The following is a 22,168-nucleotide window of genomic DNA, read 5'->3' on the forward strand; positions in this document are numbered from 1 at the left end:
CACCTCTAATCCACTTTATCTCTAATATTTGTGTATTTTTTCAAGATAATCTTTCTAAAATAGTAATTCTAATCACACACTTGATTAGCAAGGATATTTTAGTAAGGACAACACCTATTTATTACAAATAACTAACTTAACTTATTTTCTTAATCTCTCAAATTAGTAACTAACTCTTATAATTAGGACCAAAGGTAGTACTAAATTACATAATTCTTTTAAAAATATTTATGTGTATCATTAGATTACATATCAATTTAAAAGTATATCAGATTAGTTTGGAGAAATACAATAAATACAAATACTTTAAAGTAATTTAATAATTTTTTTAATCTCTCCAAATTAGTCAAGTGGGTCTTATAGTAAGGATTGGATATGATAGTTAGTCTCTAACCACATAATTTCTTTTTTTTTTTAAAAAAAAAGGGGGTTAAAATTGAGGAAATCCCCCCATTTGGTCTGTAGTTCAACCTCCTTAGGGATATCTTCAGCGTTTTTCTTCTGACTATGAGACAATTCACCTGAGTCTTTCCCTCTTTTGCGCACTTGTTTATAACAAAATTACTCTCCGATACCGTTCCAGGACATTATCAGTAAATTTTATTCTTTAATAAAAAGGTAGAAAAGATCAATAAGCTAGTCTTAAGAGTTCGTACCAAATTTTAAACAGGTACCTATAACTCTAAAGTTTTTTTAAAAAAAAAAATTTCATCCTTATAGCCTAAAATGTTACATTAATTTAATCCCCACAACATTAATAAAATATTTCATTCCTTCAAATGTTCCAAATGTGCGTTGACATATCCGTTAAAATCTATATCTATATGCACTAGGGTTGTTTACTAGACGGATTGGGACCAGGACAAGTCCATCCCAATTTTGTTTTGATGAACAGTATCATGTTTCGTCCTGTCCTGGTGTTGTCCTTTTCTAAGACCAAACTAGACTGAACATCCCGATTTATTTTTTTATTTTTTAAATTATTGGGCATAATAAAATCTGATTTTTTTTTCTAATTGTAATTTTTTGGCTTAGTCCTTGTAAAAACTTTTTTTTGTTTTCTTTTTATTTCTTTGGGCACCCTTAAATAAAAGCCAAAATATTACATATAATAATCATTAAAAACTCTAATAAAAGCTTTGAACACAATAAAAACTTGTTAGAAATTCTAATAATCAATAGTCTCAAATCATCAACAAATATAAAAGTTCTAAATAAATGGGTCCATAGTTTCATGCAATAGTTTCAAATCTTAAAAAAAATAATATTACATAAATATGATTAAAAAAATTTTAAAAAAATAAAAGGGACCGGCACAACCCGTCCCATCCTGGTCCCCTTTTTTGTCCCGTCCCGAAAAGTTTCAGGACGAGCCATCCCGTCCTAATAAAACCGGGATTGGAATGGGCCGACCGGGACGGGTCAATGTTGAACACCACTAGTATGCACATTGTGGTGCATATATTTTCAGATGCCATTATGCGGTATCAAAGAAAGAAAACTTAAAACACATTTTTTTTATATCCTGCAGAGACCAATTGTATAATCTTTTTTATACCATAGTAGAAGTTTAAAGATTCTAAACCATAAGCTTGATATAAGGACTAATTATTTAATAATTAATTGATTTTTCTTAAAAAAATACTCTATATTTATTTGCAAATGGGTCGAGGGCCTTGCTATCGAAGAGTTTGAAACCAATTCAAGGGATGTTTATCATATTGATGCTACCATTATAATACAATTGATCTTTTTCCATTTTCTTAAAAGAGCACGGTTATGAATTTTTATTGCATGTGTCCCCATCTTCAAGCTCAAGTGATCCGTCACTTTGGGAAATCAAAAGCTGTGATTGAATTTGGAGGAAGCTTGAAAGTCATCTCCTTTCTAATCTCTATAAGACTTTGCACAAAGCAATCTGCACACGTAAAAATGTTTGGATAAATAATTTTCAAACAAACTCCACTTTCACAGACCAATTTTAATATAGCAACAATTTAATAACATATATATATATATATATATATATGTGGATGTATGTAATGTGCCTTCTCAGGCTCTTTGAAGGAATTCTCGTCCTTTACATCAGCAGATGTGAGCACGGTCTTTGTTGCCTTTGCTGATTTTGCATTTACGTCTAACCCGTTTAAAGTGATCTTAAAATTCGTAGGATTGTCATTGAAGTCGACAACCTACCAAATATTTTGAATTTCAAATGAGATAAAAGCACACAAATTTGAGGGTTTTTTCCTCTCTATTTCTTAGTTGGAACTAAAGATCATCATGGATTAAATTTAATTACCTTTAGTTTTATGTAATTCGTCGTTTCTGATGAACTTGTGTAAGCAATTGCAGATGCAACAACTGAAGAAGGAGCTTTAGGTGTTGAGTTCAAATACATTGCTCCACTAGAGTCTGAGAATAGCTTTTGCAAATAATAGCTTGGAGTTCCATAACTTTGATGAGAATCAAATACAATAGCATCGGGCGACCATCTATATATAATTATTTACAAACAGTTTTTATAAATATTAATAATGTAAAAAGATAACTTTATGACAAAAAGGATAACAAAACATTACCTTTGGTTGTTTGTGCCAAAAAGTGGTGCATAACTAATCATTTCGATGACCTCACTAGTTTGAGGAAAAAGTGAAAATAATTAATTAATGGGGTTAACTAACTAGTCAGTGACTCGGTATGAAATTTTGATAATTAAGCAAATGGCATACCTATTTTTCTCTACTCCCATAAGAAATACAGATTCACCAAGGCAGACAAAAGTGTTCCCTTGCCAGCATCTTCCTTCCAAACGGCATATCCACTAACAAAAGCTTCTGGTCCAGAAAGAGGCATATGATCGACCTTGGTGTACAATGAGAAGAATTGCTTAGCATTTGAATATATATGGAAATCATACAGCTCTGTCGGATGGCCCAACGGTTTTTTGGTAGCATCACAATTTGATATAATTTGCATTTCTGGATATGCATGCTTTATGGCATCATGGAATTTAAGGTAGCTTTCTCGGTAGTTTCTTTTATCACAATCCTCGTTTCCAATACCAACGTATCTCAAATCAAAAGGTTTGGAGTGACCTAAAGAAGCTCTTACTTTACCCCATCTTGATGTAATGGGACCTCATGCAAATTCAATACCATCAAGAGCTTCCTCAAAATTAATTAAAGTAAACCATAGATAATATCACAATGATTAACTAAGCAAGGGTTAAAAAAAATAAATAAAAAAATATAAGTTATACTTGAACCAGAGGACCAATGTCACCGATGTTGACTTCATCATGGTGGCTAATACTATTGTTAAATACCCATATTAGGGTCGTACCAAGGTCCTCAAATAACTGTAACAAAGGAATAATAATGATTAATTATTAGGTTATAAACAATGTTAAGATTAGAAATTGAGAATTTAAAATACATACTTGAAGAAACTCTAAATAACCAAATCCATCATCAACCCAAGAACCCCACACATCATTAAAGTGACCAGGTCTCTTCTCCTAAGGTCCAATTGTATTCTTCCACCTAAATGCATTTCTCATATATTCACCTTCAACATAACAGCCCCTAATCTAATGGTAATGTTAGATTTTAATTGAAGGAAAAAATTGAATTTGACTAAAAATTAATTTTAAGGATTTTTCATGTTAAGCACTATGCTTACCAGGAAATCTAAGAAATGTTGGCCTCAAATCAGCCACCTTTTGAAAAAGGTCTTTTCTGAAACCATGTCCCTAATTAAAAATGCAAGTATAGAATGTTAAAAAAAAAAAAGGAGAAGTAATCATTATAATATCTTAAATATGCTTAAAGTTGAGTTGATGACGAAATGTTCAAGACCTTGTATGTGTCTAGAGGCATTGCTGAGACCTGATCTGACCAAATAACTCCTTTTGGTCCATTGTCAATTGGAGGCTTGCTTTGACATCTGAGGCTTTGGCTTCTAGAATAGTTTCAAACCTTTTCCAGTTTGCAATATAAGTTGTAGGAGCCCTAAAAAAAAAAAAAAAAGGTCTATGTATACAAATAAGAAGAATTAATGTGTGCATGCGGATTGGAATTGTTAACTACTTGATGTTATTTGAAGTCAATTCTTTCCATGTTCTCCTATAAACGCCACTTTCAATTAATTGGCCCCAAGGAACGAAGATAGAATACAACTCTATATTGTTTTCCTTGCTTAATATTCTGAAAGAACAAGCAATATACGAGTATCAAAACATAATGGATATTTTATATATAATCTAGCAATTACATCTTCAAATATGTGTATGTCCCTATATATATTTATATATATATAGAGAGATATATATAGAGAGAGAGAGAGAGAGAGAGAGAGAGAGAAGCTTACCATGCCCCAAAAACCAGGATTAGAAAGACCGACACCATTAGGACATTCAGCATGAGAAGAACAATGGATATCCAATTTGACAGCCATTTTATTGCTAGAAAACAAGGATGTAGGTTCATTTTGAACATTAATGTTTGATCTATTTCCTATTACAGTCCATGGAGAGATGCTTGGGGGACTCGTTGTGCCTCCAGCTTCAAAACCTTAACCAACAATTCAAGTAGTTTGTGTAAGGCTGATTATAAATAATCTCAAGAAGAAAAATCTTAGAGAGAGATTATGGAAATGGCTTTTACCTCTGTTGTTGACAAGCTCTGCCCACAATCCTCCAGCTCCAGCATGATTAATTTCCTACAAAATAGTATTATAATAATTTCCAGTAATATGTGATGAAAAAGTATGCAAATAATGGTTAATTTTTATGAGCAAATTAAACTTAAATATATATTTCATGAGATTAACGTTCACCTCAAAAAATACGCCAAAAAAAATTTGGAAATTGGCTTTCCTGCAGAATCAGCGTCTACAACTAACGTAGAAGTAATGCTGTCAGAAAGAGTTTGAAATACAAGAGAAAGAGAGAAAGCTATGAATAAAAGTGCAGAAAATGTAATTTCAGAAGAAGCCATTGGGATTAATTAACATCTAATTCATAGTCGTGATTCTCTAGGGTCAGTGTTGCATGTATTTATAGCTTTTTAGGTAGACTTATTAACATTGATTAATAATGGATTACTTTAAATGCTAAAGTGTTGTTAGATTTAGAAATTATTAATACCACTAGATTTTCTGTAGCAATCTGTCGGTGATATGCCTATCTGAATTCTTTAATTATTTGTACTTTGCAGATTTTCTTTCAATAAGTTAGTAGCCTTTTGTCTGAAAAGGTTTGTATTTTCTTTAAAATTATTTATATTTCAACTTTTTGCCAATATGACAAATTGTGACATTTGATTTTGACTATTTTGCTGCGATTTTAATTTGACTATATATACGCAATGTTTATACTATTATTAAGATAGCAATAAATGAGATAAAAATGAGTCAACGTTTAGAAAGAGAAAACGAAGAATGAATATAAAGAACCAAAGAAAGTGGACTGGGAATTTGTCGGTGAAATAGGCTTCATCCTTCTGAAAAATAATGGACTATCCAAGTTATGTAGTACACCCACACACACACTCTACCATACCTTAATTGGTAATATATAATTTAAACTAGACAAATACCTTTTTATTAATATTGTTAATTATTCAGTCCAAAAAAATATTGTTAATTAATTTTGTCCCTTCGAAATTTCAAACTCTTACCAAATTAATCTTTATTTTAAAGATATGATAAATTCTTTTTTTTTTTTATAATAATGAGAAACCTTATCCAGAGCCTACACGACCGCTTGCCATAGCCTTGCGGTCATCAACCAAAATATAAGATAACTCCCTGGGAATATCAACAATAACATGAAAACCTCTCGCTGCAGCAAGTCCTTGTTTAGCAATGAAGTCAGCAGCTTCGTTAAATTCCCTGTTCACGTACTCAATATTCACCTCCCACTCCCTGCTCATCAACAAGCGAATTTCACGAATGACATCATGCTCATAGTGGTGTTCCTCAGCATCAGAAGTAATAAGCTCAATAGCATTGCTTGAATCAGACTCCAAGATAATCTTACGGTACCCACAATCCCAAGCAAGCTTCATTCCATGTAGGCACCCCCATAGTTCTGCATGAAGTGCATCCCCATGCTCCAGATTATGTAGGAACCCCCGTAGAAACTCTCCTTCATTTCGTAGTAAACCACCACACGGACAGCTATGATTAACAGAAAAATAAGCTCCATCCACATTGATTTTAATCCATCCTTGTGGCGGGGGTTGCCAGCCATGCTTCCTAGTAGCCCGTCGGATTTCCGGAAGTGACGCACCCGAAAGTGCTTTCTGATGACGCTTAATATTGTCTAACATAGCAGTAGCATTAGCTATTATATCTTCATTATACACCTTCTTTCCTTCGAAAAGATAAAGGTTCCGACGACGCCAAAGCCACCAGCAAATCACAGAAAAGATGCTCTTCCAGTTTTCACCGTTGATCTGCTTGGTGGTAAATATTCCAACCTAGCCATTCATTGAAGTTCATCATGCAGAATTTTCGCCACATAGAAGGAGGTACCAGCTTCTTCCAGAGGATTCGAGTTTCATGACAATCACGGAAGACATGAATAAAGTCCTCCGCTTCTTTTTTACAAACTGGACAGCAATCATCATCACCCAGACCTCGTTTCCTTCTAATAGTGTTTGTTAAAAGACTCTTACGAGCTGCTAACCACATCATCAATCTACAGCGTTCGGGAATAGGCAGTTTCCATATTTTTTCCCAAAGCGGGTCAGAATCCATACCAGCAGTTGATAGCAGTTCATAGGCTGACTTAACTGTAAACATTCCACTACGTTCATGTTTCCATCTCACTGTGTTTCTGTTGGCAGCAATCTCCATACCTTCCTCAACCTTTTTCCAAGTCTTCTTTATTCCTAACCAAACGTTGGAGCCACCCCTTTCAACATCAATCTTTGGAATAAGATCATTACCACACCGATATTTATCACGAACAACTTTGACCCAAAAATCATTACGGCAATTAACAAGTTTCCATCCTAGCTTCATAAGATGAGCTTGATTTTGTAATCTGGCATGTCTCATACCAAGACCTCCTTTTGTCTTCAATTTACAAACTGAGTCCCAAGCTACCAGTGAGACCTTTTTCTAATCCTCCTTATTACCCCAAAGGAAGTTCCTGTTCAGTTTGTCAAGGGCCTCACAAGAAGTAGCTGGGAGTAGAGATGTCTGCATGGCATAGGAAGGGATAGCTGACGTCACTGAGGTGATTAGAGTATATCTTCCCGCAAGGGATAAAGAATTGGTCTTCCATTTAGCCAGGCGGTTCTTAACCTTATCAACAATCTCCTTGTACGTATCTTTGGTTACTCTCTTATGATGAAGAGAAACACCTAGATACTTCCCGAAGTCTGCTGTTTGAGTAAACCCCATGTAAGTGCTAATCTCTGAACACCTGTTGTGATTGACGTTAGATGAGAAAAACACATGGGTTTTAGAGAAATTAACCTTAAGTCCATAACAATTGCAGAAAGTATCTAGACATTTTTTTATCAATGACGCTTGTTGCAAGGAAGCTTCTGCAAATAAGATGACATCATCCACAAAAAATAAATGGGAAATAGGTGGCCCACTTGTCGTTAATTGAATTGGTTTCCATTCTTCATTTAGAATTTTCTCTTGGATGAGATGAGCCAATTTCTCCATGCAAATCACAAACAGATAGGGTGAGACCGGGTCACCTTGTCGAACCCCTCTTGATGATTTAAAAGAATCTGCCTTATTTCCATTCCACAGTAGTTGTAATTCAACTGATTTAATACAATGTTCAATAATGGTGGTAAAAGACGATGGAAGATTCAACTCCTTGAAACAACCACTCAAGAATTGCCAATTAACTCTATCATAAGCCTTTTCAAGGTCAATTTTAATAGCCATGTACCCCTTCTTCCCTCTCAAATTTCTCATTGAGTGGATGACTTCCTGTGCTACAATAATATTATCAGAACCATGACGCCCAGGCACAAAACCACACTGATTAGGAGAAATTATTTGTGGTAAAATTTCTTCATTCTATTGGCCACAATCTTAGTAATCACTTTATAAACAACATTGCACAGACTAATGTGTCGTAGATCCTTAAAAGTTTCAGGAGGGTCTTTTTTAGGAATCAATACCACTCACGTTCCATTGATCTCACTAACTTCATGTGGATTATCAAAGATGTGTTTAACAAAGTTTATTAGAGTCTTACCAACAGTGTCCCATTGTGTTTGGTAGAATAGCGCGTTAAAGCCATCAGGCCCAGGAGATTTCAAAGAGCCCATGCTAAATATTGCCTCTTTGATTTCTTGCTCATCAACCTTCCGAGCACAAATCCGTAAGTAGGCCTCTTCAATAGGTGGAAAAGTTACACTACATGTCATCTCATCTCTAGTAGGCAACTCCTCCGTGAACAACGATGCAAAAAAGGAAGCGGCTTCCTATTTTATTTTTTCAACATCAAATCACCACTCCCCTTCCTCTAAGCGAATAGCATCCACCCTATTTATCTTTCGACGCCCATTAGCACATGAATGAAAAAGTTTAGTGTTTCTATCTCCGTAAATATTCCAGTCTACTCTTGCTTTCTATGCCCATAAGAGAGATTCCTGTGCTAAGACATCTTCAAGTTCTTTCCATATCTCAGTCTGTAAATCTTCATAATAACTCACATTCCACCCTCTTTCAATGGCTCTATTCACCCCGTCCATGCGTCTTAACAGCTCTTCTTTTTGCCTTCAATGTGTCCAAAAACTTTCTTATTCCAATTGTGACAGGCTGAAGTAAATTGGGTCAAATTGTGGCTCCACCGCAGCTCATCATTCCAATTATGAACGAAAAAATTGTTAAAGTCTTCATGTAGAACCCAAGCTGCAATGAAGCGGAACGACCGATGAGGGACTTCAACACGATGATCAAGTTGTAGGAGAATGGAACGGTGATCTGATTTATAAAAAGGTAGATGAGAAACTCTCGCATTGGGGAAAAGCCTGCACCACTCATCATTTGCTAAGAAGCAGTCCAATCGTGCTTCAGAATTGTTTCTCTTCCACATAAAATAAGGTCCCCTAAAGCCAATATCCGACGTGCAAGACTCTTCAAACCAGTTACAGAAGTCTCTATCAATAGAGATCCCATGTTCGGCAGTGGTACGTCTTTCCACAGTGTACAGAGTAGCATTAAAATCACCCCCTAATACCCAAGGGTCATGCATACCACGTTCTATGCGAAGGAGCTCCTTCCATAAACTACAGCTCGCCACTAGATGAGGGCTAGCATAGATCACAGTGAAGTACCATCGCTCAAATCTAGCAGTGTTAATAGATAAATGCATAAATTGATGATGACGTTCTACAACTTCCACTTTATGAACACCCCCATTCCATAGGCACCAAATACCACCACTAAAACCTTCAACTTCAATAAATGCAAAATCTTGAAACCCAAGACTTCCTATTCTTTTTTCTGTATTTTGTTTATTTGACCGAGTCTTAACTATGGCTAGAAAATCCAAACACAAGTGTTTTTTTAATTCTTGTACTAGACTGGGAAAAGTCTTCGCACTTGTATCCCGAGAATTCCATATCATGTAATTCATAAGGAAACATTCAAGTGTGCTGGTGAAGCTTCGATGTCCCTTCCTTGGACAAGATCCGATTCTAGAGCTATAGATATATCCTCACTTGTGTTTGCATGGGAACTCTCCATCAAGACGTCACCATCATCTGATTGGTCTCCAATGCGCCTAGCTACTTCATTCATTCTAAAAGAATTTTGTCCCTTAGTAATGACGTGAGCATTATCCCCAAGGCCCGTAGTAGTGACACAAGCATTATCCCCAAGCCTACTAACGTTTTGATCCACACAAGTTGGAGATTGATGTTGAGCCTTTAAATTGGAAGGCCCAGGCTGAAGTGAAGAAAAGGAATTATAAACTTCAATGGGCTTTTCGTTGAGATTGATTCCCTCCTTATATTTTGTTTTGCCATTATCTGACAAATTCTCCTTCCCTCTGATTTTGATCTTCTCTACTATTTATTTCAACCCCAAAGTTACTGTCTTTATCCACAGGTCCTAAGATTTTAGTATTGTTCTCTTTCTGTTCTCCTATTGGCCTATATACAGCCTTTGTCTTCATAGCCTTTCCAGAAATAGCCCCCTTCTTCTCCATTCCATTAATACCGTTACTCAATCCCTTATTTTCCGCGTCATGAATGCCCGCATCAAATCCCTTTTTTTCTGTGATAATATTCATCTTGCGGAAATCTCGGCTAAATAACATTTGTGGTCCCAAATGAACGTCCGCCATCATTGTTGCCGTCGTTGCCGTCGGAATCTGGGTTTGTTTCTCACCCTCCTTACCCTTGTTCAGATTATCCATATCCTTGGTAGCCAGAAGAGGACATGCATGTTTTTCATGACCATATTTCCCACAGTGAAAGCAAACCTGGTGTAAACGCTCATAAACTATCTGCCAATCCTCCCCAAAAGCTGTAAAAGCGGATAACAATGGTTGCTGGAGATCTATCTCAACACACACTCGAGCAAAACCTCCCTTATCATAAATGGATGTAGAACGGTCTACTTTGATAGTTTTTCCGATCATATCTCCAATAATTCCTAGAGATTCAACATTGTAAAACTCCATTGGGAGGTCTGGTATACGAATCCATGCGGCAATCTTACGTTGGAGGTCCGCCTTCCGAGGGTTAAAATTGGGTCGCCATCTCTGAACCAACAGGTAGTGATCATTAATCATCTAAGGCCTTCCTGAAAAGCATAGTCCCGATCCTCTCTGCTAGTAAAAGAAGCAATATAGTAATCGTTACTGAGAGGAGTCACTTTCATTGGATCTTTCGGTTTCCACATCCTTCTCACCCTATCTATGAGCACATTCTTTGGTACCTAAGCACCCAAAAGTTTAATGATCAAAGAGTTCATCATTGGAGTCAACAATGTAAAATCATATATAAATTACAAATAATTTACCTTACCAGAAAGCTAAGAGACAAATACAGTGCTCACGTTAATGATGATTATTTTATCTCTTAGCTTAGAAGGTATATTATATATTTAAAATACTGATTACTTTGGTGAGATTTTGAAATTTTGCAGGGACAGAATTAATTAACAATATTAGGCATTACAAAGATATTTGTCTCTTAAATTTTTGGTAAGGTTAGATCTTTCACGGAACATTTCGAATGGGTTTTAAAAATTTGACTAAAGTAGAAATTTTAAATAAAGAGGAGATGTTTATGTAATTATAGCAAAATGAAAGTAAAGTCACTTGTATTTCATTATTAAGGTGTTCAACTTGTCCCGTCCTGACAATCTCATCTTAGTCCCGATCAATTGGAGACAGGACAAAAAAAAATTGGGACAGGACAGGATAGTAATTGGGACGACACGGGACGCGGGATGAGCTCGTGCCGTTCGAAGGAATTTTTTTAAAAAAAAATATTTATTAATAATTATTATTAGATTATTCAATTCACTTAATAATAATAATGAAAATAATAAACTTTTATTATGATTTTTAGCTCTTAAATTGTAGTGTTATCTCAACAAAATATCTTTCTTTAATAAAATAATTCGTAAAGCCAATATACAATATTCTTTTTATGGTTTTTTTTATAGTATTGTTTTTACACTTTTTTTTATGTTATATAATTAATCTTTTTACACAATATTTTTTAACAATATGTTTATCTTCAGAAGCCCAATAAAAAACAAACTAACATAAAAATATTCATACAAAAAATTAGAAAAATAGGATGAGAGACTAGGATGAGACACGAGACAGAAATCCCATCCCGTCCCTGTTCACTAGGACGAGACTAGAACGGACTTGTCCCAGTCCCATCCTATGAGTAGCCCTATTTCATTCTACAAAAAAAAAAAACGTGTTTTTCCACTAGCCAAAAATATATTTTTACTCCTTTAATTTTATACAAGATTTCAGTTTTTGATTTTTAAAAGTATACTTTTTGTCCTTTAATTTTAAAATTATTAATAAAATATGATAACATTGAGATAATAAATATTAATAAAAACATTCTCAAATACTAACTTATTTAAGTTTAATTTTCAAAACACCCTTGATTGTTGCAAAAAATATCATTTAAGCCTTATGATTTTAGAGTTAAAGGACAAAAATTATACTTCACTTATGGGTTCAAAATGAAACATCATATAAAATCAAAAGACCAAATGTATACTTTTACTCTTTTAGCAATCCATTATGTCTAAATTAATTTTGAAAATGAAAAATACAATAAAAATAACGTTATAAAAAATGATAATAACTTCAAAATATCTTCATTATATTGAATTAATTTTGATGCCTTCCAACTTGGGCTTCAGCCCAAAAAATAAAAAAAATAAAAATATGTACAGCAATAATTTTGAATGGAATCACATCTTGAGAAGTTATAACTTTCCCTTTAGGAGGCTTTTAGATCCATTATGATATGATTTAGAGCATATCCAAAATGATTATTGGCAAAGGTTTGGTTTGATTGGAATATGAAATGGAACATGTAATTAAAGAAAAAAGGAAGACAAACAAAAAAGGGCAGTATAATTAAAGATTTTGATTTGGACAGGTGCATATATATATCAAGAGGGAAAAAATTAAGATTGCATTGAGGTGATTCTTTATCGATGTATATATAAAGGGAGGAAGAGAATGACAGAAGACAGAAAAATTGAGATGGATTGAAAATTGAGAGACAGACGTTGAGGAAAGCTGAGGAACAGATATAGAGTGATGTTGGAGGCAGAATAGGAAGAGATATAGAAAAATAATTGACAAGGGAAGGAAGAATAAGAAGAGATAGACAAGGAAAGAGAGGCCAAAAAGAAAGCAAGAAAAGTGAGATGCAGAGAAGTGAAACTGAAGATAAATACCCATGTCTTAAATGTAGAAGTTTGTAAAAGAACTTGAGTTGATACTAACTATAAAACCTCGGTTAATTTATAACTTGTGGTCTTAAATTATTTTTATATTAGCTGTAGTTATTAAGGGGATTTTTGTAGGTAATTTCTAATACAAATAATTAAAAAGTCATTTTAAGAAACCAACACACATTTTTTTAAAAATAATAATTAACTTAATTAACTTAATTATCTTTTTAGTTTTTGAAAATTAGTTATCTAATTAAGCAAATACTAATTAAGCATTGGTTATGGTTCTACATCATGCCACCTTTTCATCTCTATAACTCCTTTTAGGAGTTTAGAGGGTTTGAGAAAAAGTGATTTTATTGCTATGTATATTTTTGATACTGTGTCAAATTAGCAGTGAAAATATGCTAGACCAGACTAAACTTTGCTTTTAATAAACTAGACCTATCTGGTAACAAGCCAACCTAAACATGACTTGTAACCTATCATAAATTTTGTTTCTAGCCTAAGCTTGGTTTGTAACCTAGCCTAAGCCTATTAAAAAGCCTGTAATTTTAAAATTTTTAAAATACATAATAAAAAATACATAGACTAGTGAAAAAAATATATACATGCTAAATAATAATTATTTTTTAATATTATTTGTAATTAAAATTTAAATGTTATAAGTATTATTTTAAATCTCAATTACAATTAATATTATTGAAAACAAGTTATAATTATATGTTAAAATTTAGAATAAGACTACATATAAATACATAATTAAAATTAAAATTAAGACAAATAAACAAGCCAAACTAGGCCTGACAAACTTCTCAAAGAGCTTAAGCCTAGCCTCTTAGGCTATATAGGCCTTCAAAAAGACCTAAGCCTATTTCTATTTTGAAACAAACCAGGCCACAAACTCATGACAGGTCGCTTGACCTATTCCCATCTCTATGCCGAATGAGCATTCATACAAAGTCACAAATTCAATTTTTAAATAAAAAACAAATTTAATTTATAAATATACCATATTACTGTTATAATAATAAACAAAATGAGATTAATTCAACATGAAACAGGGGAAGAAATTAATACCATATTGAATCAGCATATTTTAGTCAATCAACCGAAATAATATTGTCAGGGAAATTGATTCAACAGCACAAGAAACAAATAATCCCACTGATAAGCATAAAGACAAACTAAGATGTATTTTACGCATCGCCATCACTCATACAGATTAATCATTTCCCTCCAGGACCACCAAAGAGGTAATCCAGGGAAGATCCACCACCAGGGGCAGCATGAACCTTGGTTGATGGTCGATCCTGCACCCAAGCAGATGCTACAATATTGAGAATAATATTGATTTGGCTTCGTTACCATAAATTTGTTTAGGTACAAGCAGATAATAAGAACACTCTGTCCCTACTTTCAAAAAGCAATATAAACATATACAAACTATTACGTAATGGTTACAAGAACATAATAGACATTGCATGAAAGGGGAATCTCTCTCTTACAGTCATAGCAGCAATAGGCCGTTAACAGGAAAAAAGAAATTTTACTCAACCCTGACTGAGAGCAGGAAGAGAGATGTATCATGTCAACTACCTCTTTTGGATGATAGAGCAGAAAGAGAGACATATTCTATGACTTGCCATGAGAGATTCTTTTCCTCAAAGCTCTGCCACCAATATTACCTCTGATTTCTCTCTCCCTCTCTCTGTTCTTTTCCACCCTTATTCGCACAGAAATACTCATTTCATACTAACATGTGGCTATTTCTTGTTGAATTGGTTCTTTGAATTCTTTCAACTTCCAAGTTTTCCAGTAGTTTCTTATCGATAAGGCTACAGTTCCAAAAAAGAATACGAAGAAGACATCATTGGAATCATGGTAAATCCTTTGAGAATCTGATACAAATGAAATGTAACTATTTGGAGTTTCTGCCTAGATTGTTTTATCAATTACTGCTTAAACTTATTTTGGTTATTGTACAGATACGCACCGTTCACAGCATGCATTGCAATTTAGTTTTCACTTTATCCAGAAATCTGGTAAGATGGGTAACTCATGTACAATTCAAATAGAATCTTTTCCGTTAGCATTTCATGTCACAATTTGATAACAGCGAACTATGTTTATAACCTCTCCTGTTTTCCAGTGAAGAGGTTTGTGGGCCCAAATTCAATTGAGCAGTTTTTAAGCGGTAACTAATGTTTCCTTTTTTCTTCTTTTTTTTTGTTGGGGCTATACAGACCAGTAACTAATGTTTCTAGGATTTCCCATTTTGCAGTATTACTATTATTCTAAACGTATTATACTTTCATCAAGTTTTTTATATCCATGTCAAGTTCGCCAATCACACGTGTCTGTGTATCCTGTTTTTGAAATATTATCATTTATCATAAACCCATATAAATAAAACAAGACACATGACCAGGTGTAATTGAAGAACTTGAAATAATGAGCATAAAGCATTTAACCTAAGTATTTTCCTCCTAAATTGTGTTTTCTTATTAGCTCAGCTTGTAGAAACCAGCATAACACCTTCTTCATTACTTTTTAATGAACATAATCAATAAAGGAGTTGTAGGAAAAGAGATTCCCATCCTCATATCCAACAATAAACATTGACAAATTGAACAACCTCAGAATTTCCTAGGCTAAGGCCAAGGGCAACAATGTATGGCATACTACCGACCTATGAGAGATAGAAAATCATTCATCATGCCTCAAACAAACTAAATAGGACGGTTGAGAGTACTCTACCGTGATGAAATTGCCACAGTTTTGCCCTTCAGCACGATGGTAGTTGTTTGTAAGATTCCCAGGCGCTCCAGCTGGAACTTGCTTTTCAGTTGGTGGTGATGCAACAGCTGCATTTGGTGAAGGCCCCTCATTTGCAGGCTGAGCTTGAAGCGGTGCAGCTGGAGCTTTGCTAGGATTCTCCCCACTTCCAAAGAGATATCCCAAAGAACTCTCACCACCACCACTACTGACCCCACGACCCATTTGTTGTTAGTTTGACCTTAAGTGGCTAAACCTGCATTGAACAACCTCTCTTTAGAAAATTTGACCTCCAGCATTTAAAATAATCAACAAGAGCATAAGCTTGACCTATGAATAAATTCAAAATGAGAAAGCATGTGATTGCCAATACCCCTGGCAGAATCATTAATCATCAGTCCATCAAAACAGAAAAGTAATGAGTATCAACAACAAGTGTGAATTCAAACTACTTGGAGTATTTTAGGAGTTGGTTATGTATATTCTTTAACGCTTGAACACCATTTATTTAGGGAATTGCAGGCAGATATTTAACCAGTAGCCCAAACTGAGAGTGGACAAATAAATTTCTTAGCAATGACAAGATGAAATAACTCTTAAATTTTAAAAGCATGTTGAATAACATGCTGAGCATGCTTAATAGCGCGGAGAAAGAATAACCATATCATAGAAACAAATTGTAGAGAATGAGGTGAAAATGGCATGCAATCCACTATTTGTTTTCTTTCCTATATTAAAAGTCACGAATTAGTTTCACTCATTGTTCTCATACATTTCTTTACATCACTTCTTTCAATGAAAAATGTCCTGCAGAACAAAGCAAGTGAACTCCAGATTATTCTATTCGTTTACAAAATTAGTGTCGGTCAGAACAAACTTAAGATCCAGTTTGAAATCCCCATAAAGCTACACCCTAGGTGCATTCAATTCATTGTAGCTAGGAAAAACTTGGACATGACTTTTCTAATCCACACCCACAAACTAATATAATATAATGGGCCATCAGTTGAAAGCAGCTTCCAAGGCATCTACCAAGCGTCCCAATGAACAAATCTAGAAGTTTAAGGAGCAGAGAAGAACATGCAAAATAGTTACCGCACCGGCAGATCAATGCCGAAATAATTCTCGGAAAGCAAAAGAAAATCATGCCCCCGAACAACCATTAGTCAAGAAAACCAGGAAAACTCAAAAAGGTTATGAGAACAATTTTGTTGGACATCGTGCGGTGACCAAGCGGAAAGGATTACAATACACAGATTGAAATGCATTGCTTATTACACAAATTAAAAGGGCTATCATGAAATCAGAGATATGGGATTTCCATACCTTCGTTTCCCAAAACCCAATCGCAGCGAGCAGAGAGAGGCGAGGCACAGGTACAGTCACAAATATGAAATAAAATAAACTAGGTTTAGAAAGTAAATAAGCAAAAGATATTTAGAATTTGAAAAGATGAGGAGAGCGAAGCCGTCAAATCAAACCCAAAAGGGCAATGATTTATCGATTTTCCTTTTTTTTAAATGTTTTCCTTCGTTTATTCGGTTTCGTTCGGTGGGGCTTTGGCTTTCTCAGCGACATTTTGAATTTTTGATATTGATTGACGCGGTCAAGGGAGGGAGCTGGATGCTTGGCTTTGGTTCCAAATAGCGGTGCACCGTTCTCTGGGCTGGCAAATCATAGAGCTCATTACAAATCATTATCTACAAACATAAAGTGCTCTTCAAAATTCAAATGGAGTTGAATATACGTAAATTTTAATTTTAATCAACCAAATTCTTATGGAAAAAAACAATTTTTCAATAATTTATTGATTTCTATTCCTTTTCCTGAATTTTCAGATTGATTATTGTTTTTTAATTTCCCAGCTTAGTGTGAGATACAAATATGCCCACCGAATCTTTCTTAACAATGAATGAAAGGGAAAGAAATGAAGTTTTACTTCCTCGCCTTTTAATATGGACAAACCAAAATTGAGTTTAGTTTACCATAATTTTGATTTATTACTCATTTCATATAAAGTTTAATGATATTTTAAAAGCAATGTAATATTACAGAAAGTAAAACACATATCTGATCCTTCTTAGTTAATCAAATTATGTTTAGGGGGTGTTTGGCAACAGCAATAAGTGTTTTTAAAAAGTACTTTTTCGCAAAACGAGATAATCTCCTCCACATATTTACTTCGTACACCGTAAAAACACTTTTAAAATCATGATTTAGTTTTTACCCAAACGCTCTCTTAGATAACATGCCACTTGGCATGAACCTTCTTATTTTTCATGTAACCCAAGTAGTTTTTGCATCAGTCCACGTGAAGATCAAGAAAGAGGAGTAACCCATGGTAAAATTATCAATTTTAAACCTAAAATTATGATTTTTAATTCGTAGTTAAATAAAAAAATCAATAAATAATACGAATAATAAAGAGAAACTCAGACATGATCTTGAGGTTGGGGAGAAATCGTGATGTTGCCTGTATAGCAAAGAGAATTTAGATACAGAACGACGCCTAGTAGTGATTTATTATCCGAACGGGTTTCATGTATTAAAAGTTAATAATTGATACTAATAATTTATTATATTTTGCACACACAAAAATTAGAGAATTTCGGCTAAAATAAGAGTTGCACGATAAAATTCATCAAAAGCATTTTGCAATTCTTCATAAGATAACTTGGGCCAAGGTTTATAATCGCATACCTCATTTAATTAAGAGGATCCCATATTTCTTTTTGGCGTTTTAAAAGTGGAGACTCTAATTAAAGTACTCATATGGCTATATGATCAATTTAGCTTCATCATTCAATAAGGCTTTGTTTCTTTTCTATCTATCCACTCATCTCTGTCTTTGAGAATCTTTCATAATTGACCTCATAAATTGAAATGAAAATGATCACTTTATAAGATATACACCCCCTCCCTTTTAAATCATATAGTAGTACATTAGAAACTACCAATATTAATATATGTATTTGATAGAGATATTTTTAAAAAAAAAAATATAAAAAATACAAAATATCTTACATTTAAAATTTAAATAAACTACAACTGCTTCGCAACTAGCAAGTCTAAATTACTTATAAATGACACATTCTCATATATTAAGGATTAAAAATTTTCTTATAAATGACTAATATGAGTGCTATTAAAATTTGATTTTTACTCTTCCACTCAGATCCGGCCGCAAGGTGCGTTGTTCCCTAATTGTCGGTTCACACCGACAGTCTTCAATAAAGTCACACCTACCGAAATTGGTCTCATCAATGCCGAAGAGTTTAGTTCATCCAATTATGCTTCTCAGGTCAAAAAAGTAATTCCAACTATGCTTCACATAATCGCATTGAAGAGTTGTTTGGGTTAAATCAAAATCATAGTTTGAGATACAAAACCGTGGTTTCAGGATACTTCCATTTAAACATGTTTTTTTCTCCTGAATTGCAACTAAATCTAATTGAAACACTAGGGTTGTGTAAAAATCCAGTGATCTAGTATGATCCGGTTCAACCCAAGAAAACCCGATCCAGTCCGGTTCAAAATAAATTGGCTTGAAACAAAACTGGACCGGACTGGACCAGATTGGTCTTATTGGGTTGGATTGGACTAGGAACTAGCCTCTCAGACCAGTTGGTTCAGTCCAATCTAGCCCGATTTTTTTAATTATTATTTATATATTATAAATTTGATTTAATTTTTTTATATAAGTTTTTTGTTTATTCAAATAATCAAGATTTATCTATTAACTTCCTAAGTAATGAGCATGCGTATATATTTTCTACAATATAAGATTTATATTAATGAAAATTAATTAATAAAACATGACATTACTGGGAAATTGAAAGGGAATGATCAAGTTTGATGAACTTTGGATTAAAATATGTGCAAAATTTTATATAGTAAGTTATAATCTTATCTCCTATTGAAGAAATTTTTTTTAAAAAGAATTAAATTTAGGTCCTGGACTACCTCTAGAGGACCAAATCCAATCCAACCCGACCTCAGGTTGGTATTGGGTTAGACCAGACCTTGGACTATCTTTTTCAGCCTGAGGTCTTTAATGGACCAGACTTTGGGTTGATAACAAACCCAATCTAGTCTGGTCCACGCATACACTTATGAAATACCAAAATCTAAAATCAAGCGTACATTTTGAGCAAATTTTAATTAGGCCGAGAAGTCTAATTAAGAATTTTTGAATGGTGTTAAAAGTCCGGAATGCCCCTTAGTAGTTAAAATGTGAGTGCATTTTTTATATATTTTTCTCCCTCACAATTTTTTTCCTAAAATATGAAAATAGTATATCTTCAATGGCAGTTACAGCACAGTCCAGCACCTTAACCAATTTAACAGTGTAATTACTCCAGCATGCTTTTATATTTTAATTTTTAATGGGTTTAATTTCTGCTCAATTTTAATATTATCCATCCTTCATATACTTGATATATATATATATATTAAATGCCAACACCATATATTTAATACTTCTCCTGTTCTTAATATAATACCTAATTGTTAAGTTAGTTTGGATTCTAAATATAAGACCCGTTTATCACATTTATCAATTTTTTCTAAATTACCATTATAAATACTTCCTCAACCATATTCAAGTAAGTAAGGGAGGGAGGATATTAAAAAAGATGATTATGGTGTTTTAGGAAAAACATATATTTTTTTATAATTAACTAACTCACGTAACTTCTTTAATCTAATCAAATTAGTTAAATAGGTCTCATATTAAGGACCAAATAAGTATATGCACACATATACACTTAAAAAGTGGCAAGTTTTTTTTTTTGGTCTATTAAGAGTCAAAACAAAGTTACATCCCAAAGAAAACGGAAGCAGCATATGCAGTAATCAAACTAGAATACAAATTTAAATGGAAACGGAGGATTGTAATTTATAATTATGTTGTTCTGAAACAATCGATGATCATGAATAAACAGGGATATAAAGATCTGGACCTTAGAAGGCCATTGCCAGGGACCAAAGAGAGAAATACGGTCCACCCCTTACTATTTTCATATTTCAGGAAAAGAATTTGTGAGGGAGAAAAATATAAAGATAACAACTCATTTTAATTAAAGAGGGGTATTCTAGACTTTTGATAATATTCAGCAATTCCTAACCAAGCCTCCTAGCCTCATTAGGAATTTGTTCAAAATGAAAGTTTAATTGTAAATTTTGATATTAAGACTGGATTTAATTAAAATTTTCTCAGTTTTTTTTTTTGGCAGAATCACTTTTTAATTTAAAACCATGATTTTTCAAAAGTAAATTTTGTGTACTTTTGGGTTGGAAAACAATGGCTTTCTTTTAATTAGAATTATCCTTTTTCTAAAAATATATTTAATCTTATATGTTATAAATATATGTATACACATATTAATTATATTTTGGTGCTTTTTTTTCAAGGTGTGTCCAGCATATTAAATTACTTGTTGGTGCATCTAGCACCCAAAATTACAACATGTAAAATTGCATTAAAAATTATTTTAGAATACACATGAAAATTATTTCAAGGTACTAAATATACTACAAAATACTTTAAAATGCCGAAGCACCAGGAAAAAAAAAACTAACTTAACTCTATTAATTATTAACTTATTATATTTATATATATTACTTATTATGTTGGAAAAATATATTATTTATTTGTTTATTAATTTAAACAAAAATATTAATTTAAATTTGTTCTTGATGTATCATGTTAACTTATATCTTTTTTTAGTAATCTATATTTGGAAGAGTGATTCTAATAACAACTATCCAAATATTTTTATTTTATCGGAATTTTTTTAATAAAATCTATTCTTAAAATAGCCTTTTTTATTACTTTTTTTTTGCAAAAACTATTCTCTAAAAGCTAATCTAAACATCCAAATCAAAATACTCCTTCCTATATAAATTCATTAGTTTATAAGCCTGTTATTTTTATGAAACTTTAATTTATTCTTTTCATTTCCCCCCACTAAATAACTGTACATTAATTATCACATGTTCTCTCTTACTCAATGCTCTCTTCATTTTTTTAAATATGTAAGAAATGTACTTTTTTAAAAAAAATATACTCTTATTTATAAGTGAGAAGGTAAGAGAAAATGTATAAGAAAAAATACGAAAAAATTCTGGAAAAATAATAGTTAAAATTCAAAACCCTCAAAAGATCTCCTAAATTTGAAAAATTCTAAGTTAGTCATAATAATTAAATTGAAATTTTAAAATATTATAGTTTAAGCTCTGATAATCTGTAACTATTTTTTTGGGATTATGTAACATAATTTAAAAAATATATGATTAGCTTGAATTTATCCGAGTGACATGCCAGGGGAATCATTGTTTAAAAACTATATTGTCATTTTTTTTTCATTTTAAATCCATTTTAAGAAGAATCTCCTGGTGCGTGGGAGACAAGAGTTCTCTTCATAACACGTGAGAATGATATATTCATGGTAAGTAA

The 22,168-nt window shown here is 33.1% G+C and overlaps 2 protein-coding genes and 1 pseudogene across 2 annotated transcripts; all 3 read right to left on the bottom strand.

The window, feature by feature from the left end:
• Nucleotides 1-1,894: 1,894 nt before the first annotated feature.
• On the bottom strand, nt 1,895-5,000 carry LOC114738806 (alpha-L-arabinofuranosidase 1-like; annotated as a pseudogene).
• Nucleotides 5,001-8,740: 3,740 nt separating this feature from the next.
• LOC114738807 (uncharacterized) lies at nt 8,741-9,358 on the bottom strand. Its single transcript, XM_028926868.1, has one exon. The coding sequence runs from the start codon at nt 9,356-9,358 to the stop codon at nt 8,741-8,743; it is 618 nt and encodes a 205-aa protein (XP_028782701.1).
• Nucleotides 9,359-13,978: 4,620 nt separating this feature from the next.
• LOC114738805 (protein SPIRAL1-like 3) lies at nt 13,979-17,124 on the bottom strand. The gene is made up of 3 exons (XM_028926867.1): nt 17,038-17,124; nt 15,694-15,967; nt 13,979-14,246 (listed from the first exon to the last, which is right to left on the bottom strand). The coding sequence occupies exons 2-3, from the start codon at nt 15,934-15,936 to the stop codon at nt 14,163-14,165; spliced, it is 327 nt and encodes a 108-aa protein (XP_028782700.1). The 5' UTR covers nt 15,937-15,967; nt 17,038-17,124; the 3' UTR covers nt 13,979-14,162.
• Between the last annotated feature and the right edge of the window lie 5,044 nt (nt 17,125-22,168).

Source organism: Neltuma alba, unplaced genomic scaffold (genome assembly GCF_004799145.2).
Source record: "Neltuma alba isolate B1F8T4 unplaced genomic scaffold, ASM479914v2 tig00013689_pilon, whole genome shotgun sequence".
In the NCBI taxonomy this organism is placed as follows: domain Eukaryota; kingdom Viridiplantae; phylum Streptophyta; class Magnoliopsida; order Fabales; family Fabaceae; genus Neltuma; species Neltuma alba.

Bases quoted from the DNA above. Each gene is read 5' to 3' on its own strand.
- LOC114738805 (XM_028926867.1), bottom strand. From the start codon at position 15,936: ATGGGTCGTGGGGTCAGTAGTGGTGGTGGTGAGAGTTCTTTGGGATAT. The intron at 14,247-15,693 runs GTAGAGTACTCT...GCTTGGGTGCAG, and splicing joins ACTGTGGCAATTTCATCACG to GATCGACCATCAACCAAGGT.
- LOC114738807 (XM_028926868.1), bottom strand. From the start codon at position 9,358: ATGCATTTATCTATTAACACTGCTAGATTTGAGCGATGGTACTTCACT.